A 12,458-nucleotide genomic window follows, 5' to 3' on the forward strand; every position below is an offset into this window, starting at 1 on the left:
CTTAAAATCAATATTACAATTCCGGAAGTTTGAGTGATCATGCTAATGCTAAAGTGGTCCACCGCTTCAGAGAAGCAAATCAGGTAGCGGATCAACAAGCAAAATATTGCGCTACTAAGGGAAAATTAATCTGCCATTATAACTAACATCCAAAACTTACCAAGGGACGCCAAAGGTCACTTTATTGGAAGTTGCCTTTTGGGATGAACATAGAAAATATCGACACTGACATTTTTCCTGGAATTACTACCATAAGAAAATGCTCTTTGCCTTGTCCCTAAAAGTTAATTCTTAGCTAATAAACAATATTATGTGTAACATCCTTTGGAAATAGAAGAGAGAATTATTGAAATAACTACTCCATTACAAGTTTATAGTGAAAAATGAAAGACATAAAGCCATACGACCATATTAAACATGGATAACTAACGAAAGCATATAACTAATAATTAATTTAAACATTGGAGTTTGGTCTTGTTTAATTTCTAGAGATAATTTCGAGGAACAAGGCACAAAGGTTTTTTCTTATGCATAGCAAGTCCAAGCAAAACATCAGTATCAATGTCTTCTATCTTCATTCCACGAGGCAACTCCCAATCAAAAGCGTAAAGAAGATTGGAAAGTGCAAGTTCCACAGTTGTCACACCAAGTGTTATAGCCGGACACCCTCTTCTTCCTGCTCCAAATGGAATTAACTCAAAATGTTGGCCCTTAAAACCAATATCACTATTCAGGAACCTTTCAGGTATAAATTCTTCTGGATTTTCCCATATTTCAGGATCCCTTGCAATGGCCCAAAAATTAACATGAACTATCGTTTTTGGTTGAATTTCATATCCTTCTAGTATGGAATTTTGCATCGTCTCTCTTGCTATTAACAATGGAGCTGGTGGATACAATCTAAATGTCTCCTTTATCACAGCTTTAAAATATGGAAGATCTTGGATATCATCTTCATTCACTATAGACTTTTTCCCAACCGATTCTCTAATTTCTGCTTGAACTTTCTTCATGGCATTCGGTTTGGCTATCAAGGCTGTCATTGCCCAAACTACTGTAGCTGCACTAGTGTCCGTTCCACCAACTAGCATATTCTACAAGTGAGAATGGGAGGATAAAACTAAAAGAAGCATTTCATATATCAACTGAAGTGTTTTCCTAATCATGAAAGGTTATGTGTAATATTACAAGTTTAAAAGGCATTTCTTAATATTTGACCAAAAACTTTCTATATATCATGATCGCACCACAAATATGACCATGGAATAAAAACACTTAGTTGTATGACAGAGTACTAATACCTAGTCAATAAATATAAATACACAAGACTTGCTTATATACAATTTTTAACATATAACCCTGATTAATTGATAAAATTTTCACTTCAAATTGTTAATTCATTTCTAAGGTTAACTATTTAGTTAGGTGTAAGCAGTCGATGAGAGCAAGTAAAATAGACACAAATAGAGTAGTTCATTACCATAATAAGAGCCTTTATGCTGTCTAAGGTAAGATCGATTGGAGTTGATTTCTCTTTCTTCAATTGGAGCAAAAGATCAATAATATCTCCTTCCATAGATTTTGGCCTATTGGGATTGAGATGTTGCTCAATGAGTCCTTCATAAAACTCATCCAAATCCTTAAAATTCTTTTCAAGTTTATTTATTTTTCCGGAGAGTTTATCAATCCATCCTAGGAGAGAAAAATGATCAGAGACAAAAAAGCCAGCCAACATTTCTTCAGTCACTTTTAAAAGTTCACCAAATTTCCTCCCTTTGCGTGTTTCTTCACCATACCTAATTCCAATAGCAATTCTACAAATAATTGTAGCTGCAAGTGAAATCACTATATTGCTCAAATTTGTACTTTGTGAAGTGTGAGCTTTTAGAGATATTTTTTTGATCATTCTTGCTACTTCATCTTCACGAATTGGACGATAATATTGCACTTTCTTGAGACTAAATAAATGAAAAACACATATTTTTCTAATTTCTTTCCAATAGTCATTGTAACGCGACATAGCGATATCTTGACCATTGTAAGACAACTTTTGTTGGCCAAGAAGGAAAGGCCGACTACAAAAAGCTAAATCTTGTGTCTTCATTACTTCTTTTGCTAGATTTGCTGAAGAAACCACAATCATAGTAGAATAACCAAGTTTCAATGAGAATATTTTTCCATATTTTTGGGAAAGTTTCCAAAAGTAGAGATGAGGGATTAAACCATCAAATTGATGCAAATTTCCAATGAATGACAACCCTAAAGGACCTGGTGGTAGAATGATTTTTCCATTCCTTTTGGCTTTAGGAAGAAGAAAAGTGAGAATAATGATGATAACAAGGGCTACAAAGAGTGGAAACAACATCATGTGTTTTTTGGAAAAGTCACTTGAAATGTCTTCTATATCTTGTATTAAAATTTTCCACAATTTCTTTCATTTATAGTACTCCCTCGCTTGATTTAGAGAATGAAAGTTATATCTATGATTATTTTGAAATAAATTTTACATTAAAATACTATAAGTAACCGTAAAAGAAGGTGGAACTTTAGATCAACGGCTGTATATGATAATATTTTAATCATGATGAAAATACTTATTTAAGAAATAGACAAATATAAAGAAATTTGTAATTTAAAGGATGAAAAGGAAATTGCACTTATAAGTGATAGAAAGGGATAAACATCAACTATACACTTTTGCTATTTTGGGAAGTAGTTTGATTCTAATTTCATAGAATGAAAGTGATTTTCAATCATTTAGTTTAAAATTCTAAACTTTTTTTTCTTTTTTGTGTGGTGATTTTCATGAAAGTGACACAGGAAAATTCACAGGCCACAATATTTGAAGCTTGAAAAAAATGGCCTTTTGTCCTTTATTATTTTTTCCACATTGTCTAGATAAATGTCTCACCTATAATTATATTTACATAGAATTAGACAAAGGCAATTTGAAAACGGAATAAACTCACAAATATGGAAGCTCTAAAAATTCTTGTATTCATTCATTGTCAAGCAATAGGAATATTTCTAAATTAAATTTTGCATCGGAATATAATAAGAGAGTTATAAAGTGAAAAACTATGTAAGGAGTAACACAAGTTCGATCGACTTGGTAATTAGTATATATGTTTTTTAGCAAAAAGATATTAGTTTTTGCACGTAGTGTTGCAACGATAGAGCTTATAGATAAGTTTCTATATGCATATGATTAAATGGGAGTTGAGAAGACATTATTATCACCTTGCATTAATTTGGAGGAGGATAATAGTCTCCTGACAAATAAATCTGATGAAACTGAAATTAAAAATGTTGATTTTGATATATCTCGGGATAGTGTTGATGGATTCAATGGTAAGTCTTATCAAACTTGTTGGAGGATTATCAAGCATGACATCATTTATAATTTTGTACAATACTTCTTCAAAGGAGGTAACTAACATCACTAAATTATTTTCTTGTACTTGATTAATCCTTATCCCTAAATGGTCGTTGTGGCTCTTAGAGTAGGACACCTACTCTCTTTAGTAAATTGACTGATCAGTCAAGAGTTGTATTTTGTTGGAGGTAAAGCCTAGCCCCCCTCTATGTAAGTTTTGGTTGAACAAAAAAATATTAATGGGAATTGTCTTTTGCAATGAACATAGAAATTATTTCTTAGCTAATCAACAATATTATGTGTGACATACTTTGGAACTATAAGAGAGATTTTATTGAAACAACAATTCCATTACAAGTTTATAACGAAAAATGACAGACATAAATGTTGGGATATACTATTAACCATGTAATTGTGTTATAGTATTTTTTATTTAATCCCTTGTAAAGATTTTTTATGTTATATATTTAATATAATAATTTTTTGTTTAAATAGATCATTATGTATATATGTGTGTCCATTGCTTATATAGTAGACAATTTTGTGTATGGAGTATTTTAACTCATACACGGAAGATTAAAATTGTTGGTGCATATAAGTTATAAATTTATGTTCACGATCAAAGATGAAGTAGGACGAACATCTTGATGATCGTAGCACAAGATTAAATATAATTTGATCTTAATTATGAGAATGGTTAAATTCAACTTCTTGTGCTAGTACATTTTGTATGTATTGAACGGACCATTTAGAGACATTTGTTTATGTTCTGAATATTTATAAATAAATTCTCTAGTCCACTACATGTACTTATACTCTCAATCTTGATATAATTATTATGATCTATGTAATTTATTTTATTGTTTTAATCTATTAAAAGGTGAGACTTTTTGATGAGTCAATAAATTCCTAATAGATTAGATAATGACAAATTACATTAGTGAAATAATAATTAGTTGATAGAACCGTGTCTCGGACCCGAGTTGAAGACACCCCTTTATGGTTACTTATAAGTTTTCACGTGAAAACCCTGCAGGTGGATTTTAGATCCGTCACGTGACATAAGTTAAGTAAATATAATAAAGGATTAATTTAGTCAATAAATTAAATTTTCAGATAATTTTGATTTAATTGATTGGTGTCGGTAATTCTAACACGGGGGGTTAAATAAGATGTAGTGGTAGATTTCGAAATTAAATCGAGGAGTGCAATTACAGAATTTTAGTGGAATACTTTGTAATTTATTGCGATATGGTTAATTCGTTCATTTGAGAATTATTATCGTAGTTGGAAGCCTCTATTAAATATATCTACGGTCCCTACTATGCCTGATTAATTGACCAAGTTTGAAAAGAAGGACAAATTAATTTTATTGTTGATCTTCTTTAAAAGGATGAATTATTTGAGAGTTAAAGATTGAGTTAGTGACAAAAACGTTTGGCCTTAAATGGATGAAAACGTTTTTGTTCTTATTACAAAAACGTTTGGCCTTTAATGGATGAAAACGTTTTTATCTCAATTTATTCTCATGACCTCTTGATTGCTCATTAAGCCTGAAATTTATTTGGACGTTTTTCCTATTCATTCTTGAGTGGGAAAACTAGATAAATAGGCTGGATATGACATGAAAGAGATCATCTTTTGAAAAACAAGTAATACTTGCCCACACAAGTAACTTGGTAGTAACAGTCAATCAGGAAATAGGAGAAGATCGTAGCTCTGGATCCTTGGCATCTGGACGACTTTTGTAGAAGTTTCAACAGGTTAGTGCTCTTCTAAATTCGTTTATGTTATATTGTTTAGTCTATCTGTAAGATTTGTGATCCTGAATATAGCTTCCGTTGTGCATATTCTAACAATAAAACCATATTAAACATGGATAATTAACGAAAGCATACATACATATTTAACTAATTTAAACACTGGAGGAGTTGGTCTAGTTTAACTTTTGAAGATAATTTCTAGGAACAAGGCACAAAGGTTCTTTCTTATGCACAACAAGTCCAGGCAAAACATCAGTATCAATGTCTTCAATGTTCATTCCACAAGGCAACTCCCAATCAAAAGCGTAAAGAAGATTGGAAAGTACAAGTTCCACAGTTGCCACACCGAGTGCCATAGCCGGGCACCCTCTTCTGCCTGCTCCAAATGGAATCAGCTCAAAATTTTGGCCCTTAAAATCAATATCACTATTCAGAAACCTCTCAGGTATAAATTCTTCTGGATTTTCTCATATTTCAGGATCTCTTGCAATAGCCCAAACATTAACATGAATTATAGTTTTTGGTTTAATTTCATATCCTTCTAGTATATATGGAATTTTGCATCGTCTCTCTTGCTATTAACATTGGAGCTGGTGGATACAATATAAATGTTTCTTTTATCACTGCTTTAAAATATGGAAGATTTCGGATATCATCTTCATTAACTATGGACTTTTTACCAACCATTTCTCGAATTTCTGATTGAACTTTCTTCATGGCATTTGGTTTGGCTATCAAGGCTGTCATTGCCCAAATTATTGCAACTGCGCTTGTGTCTGTTCCACCAACTAGCATATCCTACAAGAGAATATGGGAGGATAAAATTAAATATAACATTCATATCAATTAAAATGTTTTCCTAATCACAAAATGTTATAACATGTGTAATATCACAATATAAAACACTTCTTAATATTTGACCAAAAAGCTTCTTTATATTATGATCGCGCCACAAACATGACGAAGGAAAAAAACTTAGCTGTGTGACACAGTGTAAATACCAATTCAATAAATATAACAATACATAATACTTGCTTATGTACAATTTTCAGCATCTATAACCAATGATTAATTGATATGAATATTTGAAGATAATTGTTCTTTCTCTTGTTCCTTTTGGTAAAGTTAAAATTCAAAAAGGAAGATGAAATTTAGGGAAGTGTAAAAGCTACTTTTTGAACTGACATCTTCACAAATATGAGGCGCATTAATCTTACAAGCTTCTCTAATAAGATTATTTCTAAGATTATTGCTAATAGGCTAAATCCTTTCCTGACCATCACCTAGTGTCTGGGAACCGAAGTGGTTTCATTAAAGGAAGACTTATCATTGAAAATATCCTTTTAGCGCAAGAAATTGCCCAGGATATCCCTAAATACAACGGTTAGGAAATTAAGATTTCTCTAGAAACTCCTAGATTGTAGATATTTTGTAGTAGATAAGTCGTTTGATTTAAAACGAGTGGTGGTTTGTGAGTCAAATATGTACGTACATAGTTTGGTGTGAGATATTTTGCTTATTATGTAATTGTAATTCTCACACTTTATGTATAAATAGAGCTTATGTAATGAAACATCTAGAGAAATATAAAGAACTGAAGAAACTTCAGGCTTCTTCTTCACTTTCAGATTTCTGTAGCAATTTAAAGCTGCGTTTTCCTTCTTTTTACACCTTGTAGACTTGAAGATTTGAAGTTCTTCTTCCTTTTCTTTGTAACAAATACAAAGGAGGCAATATGATCATTAAGTTAGATATAGCTAAGGCGTATGTACAATAATGGTCCTATTTTTAACCACCTTGCTTATGCTGATGATATCATGATCTTTACTGGGGGTAACAATAAGTCTATTAAACTTTTTATTCGATGCATCAGTAATTGTGGAAAAAAAATTGGACAAAAAGTTATTTGTTATGGGAAAAATCTGGAAAGGCTTTAGTGGCTACAAATATGGTGATCAGAATCAAATGTGACCCTCAACAATGATATACTAAACTGGAAAGACCATAAGGATGGTTTTGAGTAAACTACTTCCTTTTGCAATGAACATAGAAAATTAATTCTTAGCTAATCAACAATGACATCCTTTGGAACTATAAGAGAAATTTTATTGAAACAACAACTCCATTACAAGTTTATAACCAAAAAAAGACAAACATAAAGCCATACAACCATATTAAACATGGATAATTAACGAAAGCATACATACATATTTAACTAATTTAAACACTGGAGTTTGGTGTCACGCCCCGAGCCTACACCCTGGGCGGGACCGGCACCCAGAGACCATTTCTGGCCCCAAGTGAACCCTTGGCCTGGCTTTCTTAACTCAGCGGAAACCTAACTCAACAGAATAACTCAATGCAATGCAATATTACAAAACAACTTAACTTATAAAATATGGCCATAAAGGCAACTCGAATCTCAAAATAGAATATTTACATATATATAGATGAGAGACTCAAAACTGACTGACTGACTGTCTGTCTATGAAGCCTCTAAAATACTGAGATGGATGTTGGGACAGACCCCGCAACATCCTAATAAAACAAAAACTAAGAACACAAAATAATTGAGTCCTCCGGAATGCAAGGAGGCTCACCACTGACTCTGGAGTGCTCAGCTGGATCAACGACGTGCAGGATGCTGATCCGGGGTACCTGAATCTGCATCATCAAACGATGCAGGCCAACTGGCATCAGTACATGGAATGTACGAGTATGCAAGCTGGAAAACTAAGCAACAAAGGCTAGAAGGAAAACTGGAAGAAACTGAATAGCTTACCTGGCTCAACTTAACTCAACCTGACTGACTTCTTTCAATATAAGGCAATTTAAAACAAGTGCGATATAAAGAAAGATTGCTTAAAACATGCTATGAACTCTGTGTGTATACAAGGATACAATAAGTCTGAAATGTATATAGAAATACAATGAACTGATGTATATAAAAATACAATAATCTCTGCATATGAAAATATAGTAACTGTTGTGGGAGCTTCTCTAACCGACAACCATCACATAAGAGCTATAGTGATGATACAGCGATCGACCTCACGCTGCCAGAGCATCTTATACCCGGCCAAAGGTATAAGACCTGAACTGCCTAATGTATCCACTAGTCTAATATGAAAATGATTCATCTAAAAAGTATGATCCTTTTCTTCCCATGGTGGCTAACATGGTTCTATGGAGGCTGTGGGTTCTTTGAACGCTCCCCCAATTCGGTGCTCGATACTACTCCCAAAAATGTACTGGCTCTTATGTTTTTAAAACATATTTAATTTATTCCTGCTGATATGAGATACTTACTCAAAACTAGCCCGAAGGCCCCTTTGGAAATCTCAGTTTCCAACCTTATTCAAATGTAAAGACATTTCTTTAAAACTTCTTTGGGAATACATAGTTCCCTAATAACTTTGAGAAATGAACTCAACTTTAAACTCATGACTTGTCACGCCCCGAGCCTACACCCTGGGCGGGACCGGCACCCGGAGACCATTTCTAGCCCCAAGCGAACCCTTGGCCTGGCTTTCTTAACTCAGCGGAAACCTCAACAGAATAACTCAATGCAATGCAATATTACAAAACAACTTAACTTATAAAATATGGCCATAAAGGCAACTCGAATCTCAAAATAGAATATTTACATATATATAGATGAGAGACTCAAAACTAACTGACTGACTGTCTGTCTATGAAGCCTCTAAAATACTGAGATGGATGTTGGGACAGACCCCGCAACATCCTAATAAAACAAAAACTAAGAACACAAAATAATTGAGTCCTCCGGAATGCAAGGAGGCTCACCACTGACTCTGGAGTGCTCAGCTGGATCAACGACGTGCAGGATGTTGATCCGGGGTACCTGAATCTGCATCATCAAACGATGCAGGCCAACTGGCATCAGTACATGGAATGTACGAGTATGCAAGCTGGAAAACTAAGCAACAAAGGCTAGAAGGAAAACTGGAAGAAACTGAATAGCTTACCTGGCTCAACTTAACTCAACCTGACTGACTTCTTTCAATATAAGGCAATTTAAAACAAGTGCGATATAAAGAAAGATTGCTTAAAACATGCTATGAACTCTGTGTGTATACAAGGATACAATAAGCCTGAAATGTGTATAAAAATACAATGAACTGATGTATATAAAAAATACAATAATCTCTGTGTATGAAAAATACAATAACTGCTGTGGGAGTTTCTCTAACCGACAACCATCACATAAGAGCTATAGTGATGATACAGCGATCGACCTCACGCTGCCAAAGCATCTTATACCCGGCCAAAGGTATAAGACCTGAACTGCCTAATGGATCCACTAGTCTAATCTGAAAAGGATTCATCTAAAAAGTATGATCCTTTTCAACCCATGGTGGCTAACATGGTTCTATGGGGGCTGTGGGTTCTTTGAACGCTCCCCCAATTCGGTGCTCGATACTACTCCCAAAAATGTACTGGCTCTTATGTTTTTAAAACATATTTCTTCCTGCTGATATGAGATAATTACTCAAAAACTAGCCCGAAGGCTTTTTGGAAATCTCAGTTTCCAACCTTGTTTAAATGTAAAAACATTTCTTTAAAACTTCTTTGGGAATACATAGTTCCCTAATAACTTTGAGAAAAGAACTCAACTTTAAACTCTTTACTTTACTTGAACTCTTGGCTTGATGTGAAACTCTTAACTTAACATGAAACTCTTAACTTTTGACTTGACTTGAAACTCAATACTTAACTTGGAACTTGAGCCTTAGAATGAAGTTAAAACGCTCAATGAAGACTCTTGGAAAACCTTAAAGACTTGCTTTGACTTACTTACTTCTAAGCTTGACTTCACTTGACTTGGAAACTAACTTCACTTGACTTGGAAACTAACTTCACTTGACTTGTAGTTTTACTTGACTTTTGGAAGTACCTTGGAGTGTTGGAAACAACTAGGAAACATAGGTATAATACCTAGGAACATGTATAAAAAAAGAAATGGTGAATGAAAGGGAAGGATTGGTGTCCTTGGCACTAGGAGAGGTGCAACAGCCCAGCCCCTTTTTCCCCAAAAATCCGACTTTTTCCCCTTGTTTCTTTCCAATTCTAAACCCTCTCAACCTCAAGGTTTCAGCAGCAACACTTAGAATCATAAAGACCCTTATTATACAATAGATTCAACTCAAAAATCACAGCCAGAAATCTGTACTAAATCAGCACACAACACCACTACAACTTCAACAACCAATAAATCTTCTCTTGGAATTAAAAACGAGTTGGTGTGTGGGGGTATGAACCAACCAACACTAAGGATCATAAAATCCCTCAATATACAATAGGTCACAACTCAAATACACAGCCCAATCCTGTCCCACAACCAACAATAACTTCAACAACACAACTAACAACATCAACAACAACTAACAACTTCAACAACTTCAACAACAAATCCAATCTCTTCTCAAATCATAAAAACGAGCTTGGTATGTGGGGGGAAAGGATAAACCCACACTAAAGACTCACATACCTTGATAGGGATCACCCCCGACGAAAATCCACAATGATCTTGACAAATCTTGTTGATCTCCTCTTTCTTCTCTTCTTCTTCTCCTTCTTCTCTTCTTCTTCTCTTGAACCCTAACTCTTTCTCTTTCAAAATGGGACAAAATGATCCAAATATCAGCCTAATACAACAATATAAGCTCAAAAGAAATTATTTGTGAAAAGACCAAAATGCCCTTAAATTTCCGGAACGGAATCCCTGCCAACTGCCCAACTTTCAAAGATCATAACTCGCTCATACGAACTCGGAATCGAGCAAACTCAGTGGATTTGGAAAGATCGTTCCACAAGCTTCGAAATCATAACTGGAACTACTCCTAAATCATCCTGATCTAGGAGTTATGACTGCTCAAAGTTGGCCAAAAACTCACTGATTTCCACACTTAGCCAAATTTTCCAGATTTTAAATTTTTCCAAAAATGACTATTTCCAAATTTCAAGCTTCTTCATATTCATTTTTAAATTGTCGGATGTTACATGACTTAACTTGAAACTGAGACTCTTACTCGACTTGAAACTCTATACTCTTTTTCTTGACTTCTAACTTCACTTGACTTGGAACTATCTTTCCTTGAATCGGAATTATGAATTCAAGGTGTTCGATCACATGTTATGGAGGGATTCTTGAACGCTTAGGCGTACCTTGGAGTGTCGGAAACAACTGTAAAACATAGGTATAATACTTTGGAACATGCATGAGAAAGTGAGAAAAGAAGTGGGGAAATTTGGCTGAAACATCAGATTTCTGGTGACACAGATGGCATCTACGGACGCCATCGACGGACCGTAGATGGACTTACAGTCCGTCCTGCAGGTCCGTAGATCACGTCAGAAACTTCCCCAGAATTCATTTAAAGAAAAATGACTAAGTGTTGACCTACAGTCCGGACTTACGGTCCGTAGGTCTGGTTACGGACCGTAGATCGCACCCGTAGATCGATGCCCCAAAAACCTAACTTCTGTCCCGATTGACGGTTGACCAGTACGGACCGTCAATCGATCTACGGTCCGTAGGTCACGTCCGTAGATCGGGGTCGACAGCCAAAACTTGTTGAGAATTGATGGTGAATCAACTTCAAGAAGGGTCATAACTCTTAGAATCATAATTCCCTCAACATACATTAGATTTCAACTTAAATACACAACCCAATCATGTCTCACAACAAACAATAACTTCGACAACACCACCAACAACATCAACAACACCTAACAACTCCAACACTTCAACGACAAATTCCAATCTTTTCTCAAATCATAGAATAAACTTAGTGTGTGTGAGGGAAAGGATCAACCCACACGAAAACTCACATACCTTGATAGGGATCACCCCCGATGAAAATCCACATGATCTTGTTGATCTCCTCTTTCTTCTCTTCTTCTTCTTCTCCTTCTTCTCTTCTTCAATCTCAAGAACCCTAACTCTTTCTCTTTCAAAAAATGGGGCAAAATGGTCCAAAGATCAGCCTAATACAGCAATATGAGCTCAAAAGAAATGATTTGTGAAAGGACCAAAATGCCCTTAAATTTCCGGACGGATTTCCCTTCCAACTGCCCAACTTCTACAGGGCATAACTCCCTCATACGAACTCGGAATCGAGTAAACACAATGGCGTTGGAAAGATCGTTCCAAGGGCTTTCTAAACATAACTGGAACTACTCATGTATCATCCTGAGCTAGGAGTTATGACTGCTCAAAGTTGGCCAAAAACTCACTGATTTCCACACTTAGCCAAATTTCCAGATTTTTTAAATTTTTTTCCAAAAATGACTAT

The 12,458-nt window shown here is 34.8% G+C and overlaps 2 protein-coding genes across 2 annotated transcripts in view; both read right to left on the reverse strand.

Moving 5' to 3' along the window:
* The window catches only part of LOC125808806 (6,7,8-trihydroxycoumarin synthase-like), a 61,573-nt gene that overhangs the window by 26,250 nt on the left and 22,865 nt on the right, over positions 1–12,458 (reverse strand). The window lies entirely within an intron of this gene.
* On the reverse strand, positions 486–2,368 carry LOC125808802 (6,7,8-trihydroxycoumarin synthase-like). The gene is made up of 2 exons (XM_049488463.1): positions 1,481–2,368; positions 486–1,094 (listed from the first exon to the last, which is right to left on the reverse strand). The coding sequence occupies exons 1-2, from the start codon at positions 2,366–2,368 to the stop codon at positions 486–488; spliced, it is 1,497 nt and encodes a 498-aa protein (XP_049344420.1).

Source organism: Solanum verrucosum, unplaced genomic scaffold (genome assembly GCF_900185275.1).
Source record: "Solanum verrucosum unplaced genomic scaffold, falcon-dt-bn FXZP01000218.1, whole genome shotgun sequence".
Lineage (NCBI taxonomy): Eukaryota > Viridiplantae > Streptophyta > Magnoliopsida > Solanales > Solanaceae > Solanum > Solanum verrucosum.

Bases quoted from the DNA above. Each gene is read 5' to 3' on its own strand.
- LOC125808802 (XM_049488463.1), bottom strand. From the start codon at position 2,368: ATGATGTTGTTTCCACTCTTTGTAGCCCTTGTTATCATCATTATTCTC. The intron at 1,095-1,480 runs GTAATGAACTAC...TCTCACTTGTAG, and splicing joins GCATAAAGGCTCTTATTATG to AATATGCTAGTTGGTGGAAC.